The 22,250-nt window shown below is 38.3% G+C and overlaps 1 protein-coding gene across 2 annotated transcripts in view; it reads right to left on the bottom strand.

The window, feature by feature from the left end:
* Nucleotides 1-22,250, bottom strand: part of LOC122790713 (receptor-interacting serine/threonine-protein kinase 2-like) — a 1,224,079-nt gene that overhangs the window by 166,013 nt on the left and 1,035,816 nt on the right. For both annotated transcript variants that reach the window (XM_044058270.1, XM_044058271.1), the window contains one exon: nt 21,688-21,839. In XM_044058270.1, coding sequence (XP_043914205.1) covers nt 21,688-21,839 — 152 coding nt within the window. The remainder of the gene's footprint in view (nt 1-21,687; nt 21,840-22,250) is intronic.

Here is a 22,250-nt window from a genome sequence, read left to right as displayed (position 1 = left end):
TCAATAAATAATGGTGGCTGTTAGCCTCGTTACAGTCCAAACTACACAGCAGCTTGATCTGCTGCCATGCAGTGGCAGACTCATTTTTTTCAGCGTACATCACTTGTACATTACCGCCCTGCTGGAGAACGTTCGTTCTCCAATCAGAGTAGTGATGTACGGGTCACCCACTCCCTGATATGAAGTGAAGTCCAGCTGAAATCTGAAGGGTTAAGACACCTAATTTCACTGCCTGTGCTTTGCCACTGCAATGAATTGTGGAAAAAGTTAACAGGTCATAATGGTCTGCTACAGTGGCACCAAAAGGGAACGTTTTGATTATTAGCAGTTTAATTCCAAATTGTACTTAGGATTAATGTGACCTCAAGACAGGTAGAATTCTCTTTCTCGAACAACTTGAAACATTCCTTCTGTAGTATAAAACTTGCTTGTTTTATTTATTCTCTGCTGACCAGGTTAGTCCCATTAGGCTGGCAGCCCTTTTTTTTTTTTTTAGGAAAGACCCAAGGGTAGTATTTTTATTATTAGTGGAAATTTGGCCAGGGCATCACAGAACTTTTATACTCTCTCCAAAAGGTGCCATAGGATCTTTTACATCTGCCTGGGCTACCACCAACTCAGGTAGATGGGGGCTCAGTTTAACATCTCATTAGAAGGACAACACACTCAGGAGTACAGCACCCCCCCTTATGCTGCACTGCACTGTCAGCAATCCATCTACCCAGTGTGGGAATAGAAGACACAGCTTTCCTCACTTAAGGCAAATGTGCTACCTGCTGTGGACAAAATTCAGCCCACAGGTTTCAGTGTACATATTGTGTCCTGCCTGGGACACTGTGAAATTTGAAAGGAGGGTGTAACAAGAGATCCTAGAAGTGAGAAGGCATAACCAAGCATATGGTAAGTCTTCAATTATGATTTCCATCTAAACTTCACAGAGTGTGATTCAGGTTTCTGCTATCATTAGCAGGGCTGTTGTTACCCAAAGTGCTGAAGTTCTGCATATTTTAATAATGAATTGGACATATTTCTCTGAGTTGTATTTTACGAGCAGGACAGCTTCACTAACAGCTTAACAAAAAGTGTTAAAAATACTGCCTTAGTTGAAGTGGTGAGCAAAACCACTGCATCACCTTATTAAACAACATTACATCCAAGGTCACACCAGCCTTTGGAAAAGGTTCACTTTCACTGTAGTATCCCATCTATGAAATGGTACTTAAAGAAAACACAGCTACCTTTTATAATACCTTCCAAAAAGTGTTACATAAAATTGAGGAACATTTGTAATAAAGTAAGATTTTATAACATTAAAAATAACATTTATTTATTTACTGATAGCCAGGTAGATGGAGTGAAAGAAGACCACACCACTTTCAGGCATAAACCAAGGAAATATATAATAAAGTAGTATTTGTGCACAGTAGTCAGCTATCAGTGTCAGTGGTGCAGCATTACTGATGGATTTACTGCACATCAGCCAGTTAAATGGCATCAGAAATAGTTTGTGTAAAGATCTAAACCTCTTCTGTAACATCAACACAACAGTTTTGGGGGACAGGTTTATCCCACAGAGGATACTACTGTTATGAAACAGACTTCCCTTCCACATAAATCAAATTTCATCCCTGTCCACTTTCAAACACAACTTAGATCTATGGATTGGAGACAGAAAATTTACCCCAGGACTACTCCCTATAATATTAATGGACAGAAGCACCACATAAATGCTTTATACCATGCATGGGTCCCCTCAAATTATCTATGGTATGATCCCAGTATTCTCATTAGGTGTACTATATAATTCTAGACCATGGGATGGGTAAGGTCCATCTATAACCACATGGGATAGGTTATTTTGAGTACAAAAAGGGAAAATGAGCTTGCTTAAAATGGCCTCCATGGACAGCTAGCCTAGTACTTACCTACAAACCTATGAACAGCAAGCACACTCACTCTGGTATAGAAGTCCCTGGGTTCTCTCACACCAACTAAATGAACTGCTGACAATGCAGTGCAGCATAAAGGGGGTGCTGCACTCCTGAGTATGTTGTCCTGAGGATTAGGCATTAAACTGAAGTCCCATCTGCTTGAGTTGGTGGTAGCTGAGGTGGATGCACAAGAAAAGAGTATTTTTTTATTGATATATACATTACCTATTTACGTTATTTACATTTATTTACAAATCTCCATACATTATAAACTTCAATTTAAGCATTTCCCTCAATGTTTTGTTCACAACCAAAACATTATTTTCTCCAGAATCTTTGTCAAAGTCCATTTTCCATTGTATTTAATTTAATTTAGTCTCTTATTCCATATAGTCCATGAAACATAAAATACTACTCTGTCCATTTTCTTCAGTTCTTCCTGTTTTCCTGCACCATAATAACCAAATTCTATTATGCCCATATTTATTTGCTCACATTTTAACAAACTATTCACCTTATTATGTTTACATATTTCTTTCCACAAATTAACTCTTTCACATTTCAAGAACACGTGCTTACTAGCCTCAAACTCTTCACATTTATTATATATTTTAGCTTGCTTTTTCTTGTACGGCATATTTGTCTTAACCAGCAATTTTCTAATAGACAATCTCCATAAAAATTCATTACACTCTTTACTTTTTATATATATTTTATATCTCATTATTATGGTTTTCTTTCTTACCTATTTCTAAATATTTCCAAGAATCAATGCAATAAAATGCTTTCATAATATTTAAGTACCATTCCTTTCTATTTTTCTCACATATATTTTTTTTTTATTTTCCACAACACAGTTTTGTTTTGGTACTCTTTCATTTCTTCATTCACAATGCTTTTACTTCTTTTTTTAACTTCCATTCCTTCCCACAATTCTTTGTATTTATAATATAGTATCATTTATATCAAGTTTTTATTTTCCTTCATAATTCCTTTTAATACCTTACATAAAATTAAAGATGCTGCATGTACTATTGGGTTTATTAAACCCAAGCCTCTTTACTCTTCTTTCATATATAGGATCCCTCTCTTGAATGGATTCAGTCTAGAGCCCCATATAAAAGAAAATATAATCATCATTAGTTCCTTTTCATACTTAATAGGAATTATATAGATGTTAGCAACATGAACAATTTTTTCTATTACCATGGCGTTCAACAAACATGCTTTTTTTATATGACAATCTATATGATTTCCAAAAAACAGTCATATCCTTTACATCTTTGAGTACATTATCCCATTGCTGTTTTTTCACCAACATCTTTATTAAATTTCCACGTATGACAAAGGCAATCTTACATTTATATAAATGAAAAACATAAAAAATGATATCACTTTAGTTATAAACAGTTTACATCAGAGACACCATTGAAACAACTGTAGTTGTAAATATTATAAGTCTTATAAATCACTTATAAACTTTCTAGTTATTGTCAGTTAAGCACTATATATATATATATATATATATATATATATATATATATATATATATATATATATAATTAAAATCCTGGCCCTTAAACCTCGTTCCTGCTCTGCATATACTTTTCCAACAATTCCCATTTTTTCTATGTTGTTTGCTCCTTCTCTTTCCTAAAGATCCCAATTCCAGTTGTTTTATCTCTGTTACTATATTCACTACTTCTAGTAAAGTTGGTCTTGTCTTTGATTTCCATTTTCTACTAATTGCTTTTTTGGCAGCCACCATAATTAGACTCAGCAAGGCTTTACTAAGTCTAGGCAGGTCTGTTTCTGTAGTATAACAAAAAATCATCTCCCCAGTCAGTCCAATCTGCCCACCCAGCATCTCAGACAGAGCGGTCCACAGGGAATCCCAAAAGTCTGCCAGCTCATTACACCTCCAAAAAATATGTTCTCAGCCACCTCTTTCTTGCTCATCACACCTCCAGCACTTGCTATCCACCAGAGGAAAAATTCTTTGAAGTCTACTTGGGGTATAAAAATACCTTTGTAAACATTTCCAGGCAAAGATCCTAAATCTTCTATTATTTCTTGAGCTTCCTCCCTGTCTCACCATCATCCCTTTCCACCTTGAATTATACTTTTCTGCCTGTGCTATGTATAAGAGCCTTAACTGTGTTTCTCTAAAATACCCCTCAAATTAGGTAATCCTAGTCCACCTTGTTCTATTGGTAGAATCAGCTTATCCCACTTCACCCTTGCTGTCTTTCCTTTCCAGATAAAATCCTTCAACTTTTTTAATTGCTGTCCACAATTTCTCCTCCAGTTGATAAAAGTATGCCTGATCTGTGTATAAGACTAAAGGGATTAAAATCATTTTAATGGCTTGTATCTTCGTATCCATATCCATATAACAAAATGTCCAGTTTCTCAATTTTTGTATTATCTTCTGTTTACTCTCTTCCCACATATCCTTAGCTGTTACCACAGAGTCATTTCTAATCCATACTCCTAAATACTTAATTTTATCATGTCCCCATAAATATGGATATTCTTGGACCAATTTGCATGTGGGTACATAATTTACCACTACTGCCTTTGTTTTAGTTTGATTAATTTTGTATCCTGGGAAGATTTGAAACTGTCTTAAAATGTTCCACAACACTGTAATGTCCCTTTTTTGGTTTTGTCACGTACAGAATAATATCATCTGCAAATACAGCCAGCTTTTCCTGACTACCATACCAATTATATCCTTGAATTTCTAAGTCCCTTATTTTCTTTGCCAGTGGTTCTAAATATAATGTAAACAACAAAGGAGAATGTGGACAACCCTGCCTGGTTCCTCTACTCAAGCAGAAATTATCAGTGAGGACAACACCCATTTTAATTTGCGCCTCCGATCCTTCATATATTCTTCTAACCAACCTTATAATTGTATCAGGGCAAGCAAATGTTCCATTGTCCTGCTCATGAAGTCCCAGTCTACTCTGTCAAATGCTTTCTCTGCATCAAGATCCACCAATAAAAATGGTACTTTATTACATTCTGCTGTTATCCCAATGTTGTTGTCTGTATTCATTCCTTCCAAATATTATTCCAAATATATGTATATATTTTTCATTGAACTCAATACCTCCTATCTTACCTTCAAAACCAAATCCTTTACTTTTCTCTTTATTTATACTTAAACCATTTTTTTAAATTTATACTTAATTTTTCATTTACTTCTTACATCCACACTTTATTTTTTAACAGTTAGTACAATATCATCCAAATAAATTATACACTATTGGCAATTGTACTTCCTTCATTATTTTATATCCACTGCTACTTGACCTTTTATTAATTTCCTTCAGTATTACATTCATAACTAATGAGAAAATTGCACTACTATTTGGGAAGCCCTGCTTTATTCCACTTTCTATTTTCATTTCTTCCCAAATCCAGCCATTTACATTTAGTTTCACATAGTTTGTTTCATAAATCGATTTTATTACTTGTAATATTTTTTTGCTTACATTATATGTCAGCAAAATCCCCCATAATGATTTATATTGAATATCATAGGCTTTACTTATATTCCCTATCATAACCTTCACTTCCACATTTTTTTTATATCAGTTATTTCTCTTATTACCTATAATAACTCTTGATTTTCTCTTTCTTTTCCTTTTCTTCAGAATACATTTTGGTAATATAGTCTATGCATTTTTTTGTAAACTTTTTATTATTCTCAGAAGAATTTTATAAAAAAAATATAATCTGTATTATTCAATGTAATAGGTCTCCAATTTTGTACCTCCTCTATTTCCTTTTTTAAATATAAAGTTTATAACTTCTGTACATATCTATCTTTAATTTCAGTTTCTAACCATTCATTCATAGCTTCTATAAAAATGATTTTTTGCCACTCCATTTCTTTATACATACCATATTTAATTCCATCCAATCCTGTTGCAAAATTCATGTTATTTTTTTAGAACTTCATTCAATTCTTTCAAAATTATTTTTTGTTCTAAATACTCATTACCTTATTTAATTTTTCAGCTTTACAAATTTGCTCTATATTCCAATACATACTCTGTTATTATTTCATATATTCCTTCTTGCTGTCTTATTTGCTTACCCTCCTTATTCTTTAATTCTCTTATTTTCCCTTCTTTTATTATTTTACTCAAATATGGTGCTATTGCTTCTTTTTTTCCTTGTAAAAATATTTTTGTTTAGATAAGTTGTTAATTTTAATTTGATTAATTTGATCTATTTCTATTTCTTTTCATAAAAGGATTTTCTTTTCATACAAGGATTTTTTTCTTCTCTGATAAGTCTCTGGATGTTTCCTGACTTAATATCATATCTCTCTCTTTTTTCTTCCTTTCTTCTTTATACAATCTAAAAACATTTTTTTTATATATTTCTATTTAAAATCAAGCCACCAAACAGTCCAGTTTTCATAAAACTCTCTCATATTCATATGGTTTTTCCATAATTCCATAAGTTCTTTTTCTCTTCTAAATTTAATTCATTTTCATTAATTATCTTTATTCCTTTTCCTATTTTTATATATTCTTCATTGTCCTGTACTTTAACCCATATAGCAACATGATCCAAAAATCCAGCATACTTAATTCCTTTTTTAACTTTTAAACTATCAAACATTAAAAAAATAATCTATTTCTGTCCTAATTTCATTCCTTTTGTAGGTCCAGTGATTATTATCCCATACATTTAACTTTCTATGTATCATAGTTTCCTTAACCATTTTAGCATTGCAATTGGTCTTACTTTGTTAAATTACAATTAAAATCACCCACCGCTATAATGTCCATATTTACATAAATATATTCAAGAATATTTTTAAACATCATTTCTCTCTTTTTTTGTTACATATGCATAAAGCGCTATAATTCTATACACATTTTTTCCATCTCAAATCTATTACCATAATCCGTCCTAGTTCCACTATGGTTACATCTAATATATTAATGCTTTCTTGACATAATATACATATGCCCGAGCACATTTCTTTCCCCGTGTTCCCAACTACTGCATCATTTCACAGTTTTTCCATTTGCGTTCTTTCTTCCTCTGTTAATAATCTGACATCTTATAAAACAATAATATGTGCATCTACTGCAGCACACCATTGTAATATACCTATTCTCCTCTTAAGATTTTTCATACTGTTCACATTTAAAGCTATTTTCAGCTTTTAAGAACAGTTAGTATAAAATCTGTATCCCTTTCCTTTCTTTAAGCATTATATTTTTTAATTTTCTTTTCCTTCCTTTAACTCTCTTTATTATGCCTGTTTTACCACATAAATAACATCTTTATCACATGCATTGATTAAATATTTTTTTACAAAAATAAGTTTTTGGTTGATGCCTGTATGTCACAAAAACCCTATTACCATGAATATAAATAATAATGTATAACATTATCATTTTTCATTTTCAATACTAGTCCACCTTCCCATCTCCCAGTCCAAACTTCTCTTTCATCATATAATTTTGTAGTGTCCATCACTTCTTTACATATAGTTAAAATGTTCTTTCAGTTCTTTTGCTTCAACTTTAGTTCTAAACTGGATCACTATTCTTTTTTAATCTATAAAAAGCTTGCACCACATATTCTGACCATGGATAAATATTTTTCTTTCATTCATATGCACCCCCAAAATTTTCATGGCCTGCCCAGTCTCAAATATCAAGTCACAAAAAGTCTTTAAAATAAATGCTCTTACCTCTTTCGCTTTGATACCCAGACTTGCTATGATACAGTCCCATATCTGTCCAAACTTTCTTATTTTTTACAGTTCATATGTACTGTATACTTCTTTTTTGTTTCTTTTATTTCTTCTTTCTTCTTCATTCCTTCTTCAACAGTTTGTGCATACGTTTTTGTCTCTGCAAATGTTTCTGGCACATTCTCTTCTTCTCCTTTTTCTTCTTCTATTTTTTTCCAGGATGTCACTCCATGAAATTGCTGCTCTATTTTTCTGGCTCACTTTGGCTTACCATTCCTTCCAAATAATCATCCTGCAACCCCTCACCACGACTGGAGGGTTGTAATTATACATTTCTCAGAGGTAACTGACTCTCCTTCAATCTCCTCTGAGAGTTTTCCTCTGAATGCATCTCTGTTTCAGCTACAATCTCATTTTCCTTCACAATATCCTTTTCCTCCAATGTCACTGTTTTTTCTGCACCCACATCATCAGAAAAAAGAAAAACTTCTGGTAGTGATTCTGCCATTTCAACTCAATTTTCAGCAACTTTCAATCCAGTTTCAGCAAAAGCTGAATCAACCATGTTTTCTCCCTGTTTTTCTGGGCCACCTACATGCCTGGAACAGGAAAGTACAGTTGTGTACACTTACCATAAATGTAGATGTCCGAGTGTATTCACTGTTACAGTCATCACATTTGGGTTATCTGCTTGCAGTAGCCCTCAGTCGGTCTGATTATCAAAGTCTTGGGTCCTGCGACGGTTGCTGTCTCATCTTCTATGACGTCAGGTAGTCAGGGGTATAAAGCATGCTGCCGACGCTATTACATCAGTTTTTCTTGCCCCAGATGTCAGGTGCCCCCATAATGGGAAGGAATTATATATACAAGGTTACACCTCCAACAAAAAAGCAAATACACCAAAAAGCTTTAAGCATAGTAAACAAGAATAAATGTATAGCCAACAGAAGTCAGGGGCTGGACAGAGGATAACTAGGACTGCAACAGTGAATAAACTCTAACATCTACATTTATGGTAAGTGTACACAACTGTACTATGTTCTTCGTGTTTCACTGTTGCAGTCATCACATTTGAGTAGCTTCCCAAAGCTAAGGATGGGAGGAGGAAATTAGATAGCATTAGGACCAGCTATAAGGCCCCACATGATTGCAGTGGCAAAGCCAGCTCTGGATTTAGAGAAAATTGGCAAATGGTAATGCTTGGTGAAGGTATGTACATAACTCCAAGTGGCAGCTTCTAGGATATCCCTGGTAGGGACACCTCTGAGAAAGGCTGTAGAGGTAGATGCAGCCCTAGTTGAATGTGGTCTTATCCCCTGTGGGATAGGTTTTCCATGGTGCTTATAGCAGAAATGAATGCAATGGCCTATCCATTTTGAAATGGTTTGCTTTGAAATGGCCTTCCCCTCTGCCCCTGCAGCAAATGCAACCAGCAGCTGTTCAGATTTCCTGAGAGGTTTAGTCCTGTCCACATAAATTCTAAGTTGTCTGTGCACATCTAAGGAGTGCAGTATTAGTTCCCTTTTGTTCTGTCGATTAGAAAAGAAGGTTGGCGAATGAATGGACTGATTAAGGGCCACACTGGATACCACCTTGGGCACGAAGGAGGGATTGGTCCTGAGGGACCCCCTGTCCGCATGAAAAATCCTGAAAGGCTCCACTGCCATGAGAGCCTGTAAATCAGACACCCTTCTTGCTGAAGTAATGGCTAAAAGAAAGGCTGTTTTCCAAGAAAAGAATTTAAACTCTGCATTTGCAGGTGGCTCAAAAGGAGGTAGAGTGAGTTTTTCCAATACAAAGTTAAGGTCCCAGGCTGGAGTAGGGGCTCTCCTGGGTGGCCTTAAGTTTTCGGCCTCTCTGAGGAACTGCTTCAGCAGTGGATGAGAGAAGAGGGGTGGTTCTGTGTTGTAATGAGCTGAAATGGCCGAGGCATGAATTTTGATGGAGGAAAAGGAAAGGCCCTTGTGAAGCATCTTAGTTAAGTATTGAAGAATCTGAGGTAAATTGGGCACTGATGTGCCCATCCCCTGAGTTTGGTTCCAGGAACAGAATATTTTCCATTTTTAAGCATAGCATTTTCTATTACTAGGCCTCCTTGCCTCCAGAATGACATCCAACACTTGCTTACTGATGGATGGTAACAGAGAGATCAGGTGATTAGCCAGGCTGCGAGGTTCAGGGTTTGAAGTTGTGGGTGCAGAATCTGGCCCTCCTGCTGCGACAGCAGGGTAGGGGTCTGAGGCAGGTGCCATGGTGCCAGCAGTGACACGCTGTGCAAAAGGGGGTACCAGTGTTGACGCGGCCAGTCTGGTGCAATCAGTATCATCCTTGGTTTGTCCTGTTTGATCTTTAGTAGTACCTTGGAGAGGAGAGGCAGAGGAGGAAAGGCATAAACCGATAGGTTTTTCCAGGTGAAGGACAGTGCATCCACTTTCCAAGCTTGTTTGTGGGGAGTCCTTGTGCAGAATTTTTCCAACTGGTAGTTCTGGGGGAGGCAAATAGGTCTATATCTGGGCTCCCCCATTTATTTCTCAACCTGTTGAATATCTTTGGTTCCAGTTTCCACTCGTGTGGGTCCATGAGATTTCTGCTTAGTTTGTCTGCCAGTGTATTTAGCTTTCCTGGTAGGAACTGAGCCTGTAGGTGCACTTAGTAGTTCAAGGTTGTGTTCCACAGAGCCATGGCTAGTCTGCAGAGAGGGTATGAGTGGGTTCCCCCCTGCTTGTTTATGTACCACATAACAGTGGTGTTGTCCGTCTTTACTATTAATTGCCCTGGAAGAATGTGGTCCTTGAAGGCTGTCAAAGCATTCTGTACAGCTAACATTTCTTTTTGATTGATATGCAGGTGCATTTGACTTGGGTTCCCTTTGCCCTGAATGCACTTCCCTGCCAAGTGAGCCCCCCATGCATAGTCTGATGTGTCTGTTGTTAGGGTTTGGGCGGCAGGTGGTAGAGTGAATAGCAGTCTCTTGTTTTGGCGGCAGGCCTCTGCCCACCAAAGGAACTCTATCTGTAGACAAGGTATGATAGGAATCATTGTGTATAGATCCTGAGAATGTTCACACCATAGATTTTTTAGATAGCATTGTAGTTTCCTCATATACAGTCTTGCATATGGAATTGAGAGAATGCAGGAGGCCATGAACCCCAGGGCTTGCAGTATTTTCCTTGCAGACAGCTGTGTCTTTGTGGCCAGTAGTTGTTTCTCTGGCATGAGGAAAGCCATCTGGGAAGTTGTGTTCAAGCTTGCTCCCTGGAATACAATCTGTTGGCAGAGTACCATATGTGATTTATTTTCATTTATGGTGTACCCCAGAGAAGTTAGCAATTTCTGTACAAATGCCAGATGATTCAATAGTATGTCCTGGCTTTCTGCCTGAATTAGACAATCACCCAGGTATGGATATATTTGGATATTTCTTTGCCTACAAAATGCAATGACTAGAGCTAGGCACTTTGTGAATACCCTGGGTGAAGTAGATAAGTCAAAGAGCAGTGCAGAGAACTGATAGTGCATGTAGCCTGCTTTGAAGTGTAGGTATCTTCTGCAAGATTCCCTTATTGGGATGTGCAGGTAGGCTTCTTTAAATCCGGTGTTGCCAACCAGGCATCCTTGCCTAGCATAGGAAGCAGCTGGTGAAGAGTTAGCGTCTTGAATTTTGGGATCACCAAAAATGTGTTTAGGATACAGAGGTCCAGGATAGGACACCAGGAGTTGTCTTTTCTGGGCACCAGAAAAAGTCTTGAGTAGAAACCTTGTCCCTTTCCTCTTCTGATGCTTAAGAGAGAGAGAATTTGCTTTTGAGCCTCTGCCCATTGATTTGGGGGTAGATCTGGCCAGCCGTTTGGGGTTGGTAAGGAGTGGAAGTGGTATCTGTATCCTTGGGAAACTATATTTAAAACCCATTTGTCCTGGGTAATGAGTTCCCAATTTTTTACCTGCAGGGCAATCTTTCCCCCTAAAGGAACAGTCAGTTGTGCAGGGCTTGGAAGATTTAAAGTTAAGTCATTGAGACATTTTACCATAGGGGGGTGTCTTACCACACCCTCCTTTGGAAGTGGGCCCCCCCACTGCTTAGTCCTGTGAGTACCTGGGGACTGAAGCCTGGGTGTTCTGCTGGGTCTGGGTTTGGACTGAGAAGGCCAGGAAGAGGCAAGAAAGGACCAATTTATAGAGGGCCAATGCCTACTAAATCTGGGAGGCTGTACTTGCAGGACATCTTTAACAGTTTGCATAGATTTAGCTTCTTCCTCCATCTTTTTAAGTACTTATTCTGCTTTGCTGCCAAACAGGCGGTCTTTGTTTAAGGGAGCATCCAGCAATTTAGCTTTAACATGATCTGGCAAAGATTGCTCCTTAAGCCAAGCATGCCTTCTAAGTACAGACCCAGTGACAGCAGCCCTGCAAGATGCCTGCAGTGAATCAAAACCACATTGTAAAGTATGTTTACCAACTTGTTCAGCAGAATGCATTAAATCCTGTAAATCTTTATTTTCAGCACAGTCAGGAATCAACATCATGTTCTGTTTAAGCAATCCAGTAATATGCTGCTGATACTTTAACATATGAAACTGGCAGTTTAAGGCCCTAATGGTCAAGGTTGCAGAACTGTATGCCTTCGTACCCCATCTATCCAGTGCCCTGGAATCTCTATCAGAGGGGGTAGGATTTTTTGCAAAAGCAGCCTTAATGCCCTTGGGTCCCTGTGAAAAGGTCTCAGGATCCGCAGTAGGATTTTTTAAGAGGAACTTGTGAGAGTCAGGAACCCTGTAATATATATCAGGTTTTCTGGGAGCAGGAGGTAAAGAATCAGGGGCCAAGCTAGATTCTGAGAAGGCATCATCAACAATGTCCAGTACAGGGGGGATAACTAAAGGCCTGTGTTGGGGCAGGAGTAAGAAATCCCCAAGCCTCTTTTTAGAGTCAGAATAATCCTGGCTTTCCCAGTGAAAATGCTCCCTAAGAGTATGCAAGGTTTCACCAAAAGAGAAACCCTCTGGAGGGGAAGCAGAGGGAATACAGTCCTCTGCATCAGAATCCTCATAGGTTGATAAGGGTAAATCCTGGTTATCAGAGGAAACAGAAATTTCAGAGTCCTGATCAGAAGAATCACAAGGAAACTCAGTCGTAGGTCTCTTAGAGGGGGAAGGGTGGCTTCCCCTGATTAGAGTAATAAGATCTTCAGCCATCATTTGTTTTTTAGGCAAAGAGGCCTGACCATGCGGTCTGGGTGTCGGTTTTCTAGGCATGAATCGAGTTTTAGGCCTTGAAGAGGAAGATGGTGTCGGTTTAATATGCAAGTCAGTAGGCCTGAATACACCCTCAGAAGCCGGTGCCTGCACAGCGGCTCTGGACCCATCCAAGGTAGAGACATATGCAGGTTCCACAGTTGAAGCATCTCACGGCATACCAGACTCCGAATGGGTCTCAGTAGAGGTCTGTGAATCTGAAGTAGCAGGTATCAGGGGCTGCGAAAGTGCCTCACTGAGTACTGGAGAACTGGTGACTAGCTTAGGAGAAGCATCGTCGGCAGCTTTGGCCATATGTGGTCTGTCTCTGTCTTTATCTTTGCGTTTTTTCTGAATGTCGGTAGTCGGGTGGCTTACCGAAGCCATATTTGGATAACTGAACCGAGTATCAAAATATTTAGAAGCGTAAATAAAATCGACGACGAATAGTTCATTGTTTAAATAAGGCACAAAGCCGGCAGCAAGGTACGTCGTGGTCAGGGCCTAAGCAAGGAATGCAGTACGAATGAAAATCTTTATGAGGTATTTGCTTTCCACAAGAAATACAATTATTAACTTTTAATGACATCAGTTTAGAGCAAGAAAAAGTTTCCCCAATGGGGTACTTAGCTTAGTTGAAGACCTTGGTTCTGAAAGTCGAAAATGAAAATTTCAGGAGTTGGCCGACCGACACTTGTGAACGGCTTCTGCTTTGGGCACCGCACGGCAAGAAAGACTGATGTAATGGCGTCAGCTGCAAGCTTTACACCCCTGACTACCTGGCGTCATGGAAAATGAGACAGCAACTGACGCAGGACCCAAAACTTTGATAATCATGCCGACTGAGGGCTACTGCAAGCAGATAACCCAAATGTGATGACTGCAACAGTGAAACACGAAGAACATCAGGAAGTCTGTTGTGTCACACACAAATACTCCCCCTACTACCAAGAGTAGGGGAAGTTCCATGCTGCCCTGGCCAAATTTCCTCTATTAGTATAATTAGCACCTTAGGTCTCATCTAAACGGGGCCACTAGCCTAATGGGGCTAACCTGATCAGCAAAGGATAAATAAAAGTTACATCAGAAGTATGCAGTAACAAGTAGAAGAGTTTTCTGTACAGATAAACGGCCAGGAATATCCATATCAGTACAAATCCTATCATTTCAGCTTTTGCACCGGACACTAGTCTTAATTGGCATTTTAAGGCAAGAAGAAGTTTGCCTTTGTTTTGATGGACAAAGGATGTTTCAAACTTTGGGGCTGCTGATTGAAAAGCATTGGTGTTACTACAGACTTCAGTAGGAGGAGACAGAGTGATACAAGGATAATGAGAAGTGTAGAGCTCTACAGAGAAAGCAAAAAGAAGGTGTACCGGCAAGAGTTTAGTTTTGTCCCCGGCACAGGAGGTTCTGCTCAAGAATTAGGTTACCAGAGATCTAATCAGTGACTGATAACTATCCAACATGGCTTACGAACAGGCAGTGTTGATCGCACTGTTGTGGGAGTGCAGGATAAATCTGCACATATTACTTAGTGGTGTCTGTAGTCTATAAGAACAAGCAAGTCTTAGGTGTAGGAGGGGCATCCTGAATGTGGATTAGAACCTCCTTCCCCACTGTGGATCTAGCTTCAAAGCAGGGCAACTATGTATGCACCTTAAATGGGCTGCAAGTGTTACTTGGTTTTGTAAATGTAATAGGGAACAGGTAAGATGGAATCAAGTCAGACTCTGCACTACCTAAAATGGGATACTGTTTGCACTCCTTTGATACCGAAGGATATGGTACCTAAAACTGGAAATTGTTTGCACTTCTTTGGGGTATCAGAGGTTGCGATCCTCCAAATGGAAGGACAGAACCTGTGTTTCTCATATAAAGTACTGTTCTTGTCTTTGCAAACTTTGCATGGAGTCATATAGTTTTGCCACTTGTTAGTAAAATAAAAATGTTTTCTTATACTGGGTACACTGAATGATCTGATCTCAGAAGTATACGTTTTTCTTTTCAACATTTATTACCATTCAAATCCCAGGTTAGTTTTCAAGTATTCTCTCTCTCTCTCTCTTTTCTTTCCTCCTGGGTGTTTCTAAATTTTATCTTGAACCATTCCTTTATAACCCTCTCTGCTTACACTGAAGTTGAACTATGAAATAACAAAACTGTATTCCACTTCTGACTTATGTAGGAGAGACATTGCTGCTATGATGTACCACATCCTGATGTCTGACACCTTTGCATCACATTGTCAATTATGTGGCAATATAATCTAGTACCACTATGCAGCTATACTGTACAAAATCCTAAAGCCTGACAATTGGGTACACACATCATGGATTATCTGGTAACATAAACTAATACCAGTATGCAGCTGTGATGTACTTACATCGTGAAGCCCAACACCTGGGTACCACATAGTCATTTACATGGTAAGATAATCTAATATTACTATGATGTAGTACATCCTAAAATCTAACACCTTGATACCTCATCATCGATTACATGGTAACACTAACAGAACTACATCCTGAAGCCTGACACCTTGGTATCATGTCATTGATTATGTGGCAACATAAACTAGTATGCCACTATGATGTACTACATCCATACTGCCATGCTGGTAGAGGTACTACATTCTAAAACATATCAGCTTCACAGCTCATCATTGAATGCGTGGTAACAATCCAGCACTGGTACACTGAGCTAAGTCCTGAAGCCTGACACCTTGGTACTACATCACTGATTATGTGGTATTCTAATCTAAAATCATTTAGCTGCTATGGCGTACTACATCCTGAAGACCAATGGGTCTACTTCCATTTATCAAAAAAAAAAACACCTCTTTTTCAAAAAACAGAAAGTCGACCCCACTTTAGCAAAAGTGCACTTTCGCAAAAACTGATTCACCAAATTGGAAAATAAAAACACTAAAAACACATTTTGTAGGGGGGCAAACTGCCCTGCACCCCCCATACCCCTGCTACTTAAATATACTAACTCCAAGATCGCACTACAGTAGGGAAAAGGATATAGTTCCTTATCCCCCACATGCTTTGGTGAAATGCTTTTTGTGAAAGTGCACTTTCGTTTAAGTGCAGTTTCACTAAAGTGGGTTCTACTTTCTGTTTTCGAAAAAGTGATTTTTCAATAAACAGAATTAGACCCAACCCAACACCTGGATACTAAATCATCAGTTACAAGACACAATAATGTAATACTGCTATGCTGCTTGGATGTACTACAGCCTAAAGCCTAACACCTTGGTACAATGTCAATGATTACCTTTTGGTAAAAACTCTGTACCCATGAACTACCACACAGGCGGTAGTCTACTTAACACTGAAAGTGTGATAAGAGACCTTGGGACACAAACATCAGGAGTGGCCATAGGGACCCGATGGCTAACAGCTATGCTAATTTAGTAATGGCACAATGGGAACAGTGTTTTATGATGAACAATAATGTTTTTCATGGGAATTTATTGTTCTGCCGACATTTTGTAAATGACTTGTTCTTTTTATGGAATGGTACTGAAGAGAAGTTAAATGAATTTGTTGAATATTTAAATAATAGTACAGAGTTTCTGACTTTTACGGTAACTAGTACAAGGACTAACATTGAATTCTTGGACGTGAATATAATAAAGGAAGTGGCATCAGGAAAGATATACACCAGACTACATAGAAAAGAGTGCTATCAAAACAGTTATGTCCACCATACAAGCATGCACCCAAACCACATTTTTAAGAACGGTGTGAAAAATCAGGCTGTACGAATGTCTAGACTGCATGCAAGGGACCAGGACTTTGAAAGTAATTTTGTAACCCTGAGCGAGGAGTTTGCTAATAGAGGTTATCCTGTGAAAGAGATAGAGGAGGCCTGTTCCACAGCTAAGGTCATGAGAGGTAACAAAGGGAAACCATATTTCTCTAGTCCCGTTGGAGGTGGTCCAATCCTTAAGAAAAGAACTGGTATTGTACAAACCTTGAATTATAATATGACTCATTTGGTAGACACTAACTTAGTTAAGGACATACTATATAGGAAATGGCATATCTTAGGTACAGATGGATCAGGTTAATAGAATTGTGGGTAGTAGACCAAATCCTGTATATAAGAATAAAAGGTCCCCTTAAGGACATGCTTTGTTTTACAGAAAGGATGAACCAGGCTCCATTAGTGACTTATGGAACAATGAGGTGCAGTGATTGTGCATTCTGCCAATATATTGAGACAAACAGACTTGTTATCCATCCAATAACACGAAAACCATATAAGTTTAAAGCTATGGGGGATTGTCAAACTAAGGATGTGGTATATTTGGCCCACTGTGTATGCTGCGAAGCATTCTATGTTGGCAAGACCAACAGACGCTTGAGAGAAAGTATTCAAGACCATCTCTATTGCTATAGGAGAAGGCAGGAACACAGTGCGTTAGCCAAACATATGATTCAGAAAGGGGAGAATCACTTTTTTAGTTTTTCCATTATAAATAATCTAAATAGATAATATGAGAGGTGGGGACTTAAGCAACAAGACAGAACAAAAAGAACTTAGATGGATTTTGATGTTAGCTGCACATAAACCACCGGGTCTGAATGATTATGTAACACTGAAACCGGTATTAAAAAGCAGGACAACAGAAAAAAGTATTGTCAAAGGGCAATTTGTCAGGGTTGCCCGAATAACATCTAAGGTAAAAGATGTGAAGACAGAGTTGAGAAAAGAGATGTTTTATGAAAAAGGTTACCTCAGAAAGATAGTGAAAGAAAATTTAAATTATGTAGAAATGCAGGGGGTTAAAAAGTATAAACCATTACTTGGTGTTGAATTACATGATAAAGAAACCCCCAAAGATGAAAATAACTTTGAAAGAGCTATGGTTATACCATATGGAGGAAAGGCAAATCTAGTGAAAATAATTGTAGAAAACAATTGGAACATCTTAAAACCCAATGGGTTGCTGAATGGCTTACTGACAGAACCCACACTGTAAAAGTAGCCGACTCCAAATCCAGCTCCAGACAAGTGACAAGTGGAGTACCTCAGGGTTCAGTCCTGGGGCCGCTCTTGTTTGGCATCTACTTCTCTGAAGTACAGGTCAACACTAAGGGACTCTGGCTAACAAAGTTTGCAGATGACTGCAAACTGGGAGCCATTATTGAATCCCCAAATGATGTGGATACTCTACAAAAGGGCCTTACAGAAACAGATGCTTGGTGCCAGAGCCATGGGCTCAAGCTCAATGCCAAGAAATGTATTGTTATCCCCTTTGGGAAAAAACATGTATCCATGAATTACCATATAGGTGGCAGCACACTAAACACAGAAAGCGTGATAAGAGACTTAGGGACATAGGTGGACAGTGGTCTCACCTTCGATAACCACATCGCCACAACAGTCAGGAAATCCTTTTATGTGGCACACCTCATCACGAAGGGCTTTTCATCCAGAAAAAAGGAGGTCATTGTCCCACTGTACTCATCCCTCATTAGACCCATTATAGAATACAACGCCCCATTTGGTATGTACCTCTCAAGACATCTGCAACAACTGGAAAGGCCTCAGAAATACCTCACTAAAAGAATCACAGGCCTAAAGCAGATGCCCTACGCTGACCCCCTTAAAAAACTCCAGCTATACTCTGTCGCATATCGTCTACTCAGAGGCGATCTCTGCTTAACATACAAGGCCATGTCAAACCCAGAGCTGTTGGACATGCTACACTTAAGGAAATCCCAATCCCTCAGAGCTACACGCTCCAGGGATCTAAACCTTGTCATCACAATAAACAAAACATGCTGGAGGGATAGGTTCCTGACCCAGAGACTCCCCAGACTCTGGAATAGATTGCCCATACATGTCAAGCAGAGTGCCTCTCTGGACCTCTTCAAGAGGAACCTTGACGTTTGGATGGGAGAAAGGAAATTCACCCCAGGGATCACGTCAGTCGCCCTGCTAGACAGGGGTCCAGGAAAGTAAATAATGTGGGAAGAAATAGCCAGGGAATTGTTATGGCTAGGCTTTAATAGGCCCTAGGGCTGATAGCCTAGTACCAACCTATGAACCTATGTAATTCCACCTTATATTCATTCATAGGTTTAAAACCATCACTTGTGTATAGCACTGGAACTCGTATCAAGAAATATTTGTAGTCAAATCCAGGTGGTCATTATAATGATAAACTGAAAATGAGGGGTGCAGGTAAATGTAGCAGATGTTCACAATGCAAACACATAACTGATGTTAAAGAAATCTTTTTGGAAAATACATTAAGTTCTAAGGTGAGCTTTATAAATGGGAAATGTCAAACAACAGAAGTTGTTTATTTAGCTAAGTGCAAAACCTGTCCTGCCTACTATGTAGGAAAAACTGAGAGGCATTTAAGAGATAGATTTTATGTAGATCACTATCAAATTTTAACAAAAAATTCTAATAACACCCTATACAAACACTCCTTGGTCTGTCCTAATTTTAATCATTTTTCTTTTGGAATACTAGAATGGGTGGTTCATAATACAAGAGGAGGAGATTTCAATCCACTATCGAAGAAAGGGAGCTGAAATGGCACATTAAGCTTTACACCATGCATTTACCAGGTCTGAGTGAAAAGATATCCCTTAAGCCTATACTAAATAGAAAAGCTATCCTTTAATGTAAACATGTTAGATTTTGGGAAGTTTCGAATAATATTTATGTATGTTATAAAGTCACAATAACTTTTAATTATGGTTTTAAAGGAAGTGTTTTAGAGTGGTGTAGATACTTTTAAAAGTTTGAAGTTGTTTTACTGGCCAAGTCATTTATTAATTATATATTTAAATGTACTGGTGTGATGTAATTACAGATTCTAATGAAGTCCCAGTAGAAGGGGATGAAAGCGCTCAATCTGTTTTTTTTTCCCAAAGTTTTATTAAAACTGGATTTTTAACCTAAGTTTGTGGTCCAGCTGTTTGCAGTGCATCTTTTTAGAATTACCTTTACTGTGTACTTTCTGCCCTCTTCTATCTGTCATTATATACTCCAAGGGCATATGTCACATTATGACATAATTTTTTCCATCTGGGTGGTGGAATGTAAACAATTTGAAACCATACAAGATAAACTAAATGAATTCCTCTAAACCAGGCCAAATTACAAATCTCCATAAACTCTCTTGAAATCTTTCTGTACACTGTCCTACCAAGTGGACAACCCTCCTTGCTGTCTTCTCCTTTTCACTCCAAACATCTCACCTGACCTCTTTTAAACAAACGTAACACCTCACTTTCCTTAATACACTATTAGTTATGTCTCTTTTACCCCACTTCTCATACTCCATATAGCATCTTAAAATTAAATCCAATATGACTAAACCAGCCAGATGTTACAAAATGCGACTAACACAATGTGATGATAACACTTCAATGTATATGTACAAGGATGCTATTTATAATTTGCATTGTGTTATTATCCTTATTCATATTTTTTTCTTTTTAATTATTTTTTTAAATACATTTGTAATGGGATCTATTCTCCCTGAAACCCCTGCTGAAAAAAAGGCTGTAAACTCATTTAGGCTAAATACACAGTTCTGTATTCACCTCTTAACACACCTACCACCTTTTTACCTTTGTAGGTAGAGCAGCAATATGGGGACATTTTTTGGGCCACCTGGAACACTCACACAGATAACTCAGTTTACACTGACCATCAATGTGAGGAAGAAACTCAGCTTATCATCCCTGACTGACCCTTCAGCTCCCCGAGGGTGTTCTCAAGTCACAGGTGGCACTGACTGATACATGGTCTCTTGTCTCTGAGTTAGCACAGCAATGGATGCCTTATCTTCTCTAAGGTATGTCCTGTCATTCACTTCAGCTATCAGGTGTGCAACAAATGAAATGTATGAACATAATTATGACCAGTCATGCATTCATTCTGCAGCACAAGCAGGCATTTCTGTTCAGCATGATCTCCTTCATAATGCAACATAAGCAGGCATTTCTGTTCCTCATGATGTCATCACATACAATGAAATTCTAGACATGGAACAGCAGAAGTGCTTGCTAGCAAACAGTCTCTCATGCTGCTGTTTTTTTATTTAAAGTGGCAGTAACCATATTTCAGCACCGCAGATGACTACTGTCTGCATCTCAGCAAATTGCTTCAATTCCCATTTTCTTTGCTTCCTTTTCACAAGCTTCTTTTTGAACAGAAGTGGAATGATAATGTTTGCAATTTTGCAATTTCAAAGAGCAATAAGTGTGGACAGATGGAACAGCTGCACTGACATGGATACAGCTGTGCAAACCGTGATCAGAAGAGAAAGGATTTTGTTTTATATATTATCTGCAGATGTCCGCATAACTTCTATGAAAATATATTCACAAGACAACTTCCAGTCTTCAGTATCACAAACTGACAGACACGAGAGCTTAGAAAGTCAGAAGAGCTGATATTACTCCTGACTTCCTGATGAAATTTTGATGTCTAGAATTTTGAACACCTGATATTTTGAAAAAGGCAAAGTTGGAGATGTAAAGGCGCTACACTCTCTGTATCTAAATATACAATATCAAAGGTTGATTTTTCTTGGGAAATGAAACAAATCAGAGACATAATTTTTGAAATGTTAGTCTTCAGAATTACTCCATTAATTCTGGCTGTAAGACCACAGTCTGTATTAATCTTCTTAAATGGATAAACAATTCTTTATTTGTTGGCTACCACTACTCATCACTACAGCCTCTGTAAACAGGACAGTATTTTAGAGAAACTGCAAAGTCACAAAAAGCATGAAAATACATACCTGTAAACGTCAAAATTTTGATTTGGTTTGTAGTTGAGATTACTAAATGCTTCAGGGGGCATGTATGGCCATGTCCCCCCAATTGATGTAGGTGTTGAGGATTTAGACTTTACTGAGGCCTTCTTCCACTCAGACAACCCAAAATCTGTAAGCTAACATAAGAAACAATTAAAACAGGAGGACATTTTATTCATCAGTCTTAGCATCTTTCAAAAACAGCTTTCTAATATGATACTGAGATACTGACTTAATGTGGCAAAAAATGGGAAGCTGCTCTGGTGGCAGATAAAGACGTGACTACAGCCTGTTCAACCAGGCCTTTATTAATGGCTTGGGTGATTAAAGCAGCAGGAGGAAGGGATGGGCATGCCCATTCTGGGTTGGTGGGCATTCAGTGATGATGCTCCTTTAGGAAAGGCATGATCCAAAGAAGGCAGCTGGCCTTGGACATGATCAACAAGCTTGAGAAGGAAGGCAGGGAGTAGGAAGAGATAGAATTAATCCCCCAGGGCAGATGTGGAGACAGCCAAGCTCCTTGTATGCCCTTAGGATGCCCTGAGGAT

The sequence above is a fragment of the Protopterus annectens genome, chromosome 16.part0 (genome assembly GCF_019279795.1).
Source record: "Protopterus annectens isolate FY-2018-M chromosome 16.part0, PAN1.0, whole genome shotgun sequence".
In the NCBI taxonomy this organism is placed as follows: Eukaryota; Metazoa; Chordata; order Ceratodontiformes; family Protopteridae; genus Protopterus; species Protopterus annectens.
The sequence above is the reverse complement of the archived record's forward strand: the minus strand, read 5'-3'. Positions and strand labels throughout refer to the sequence as shown.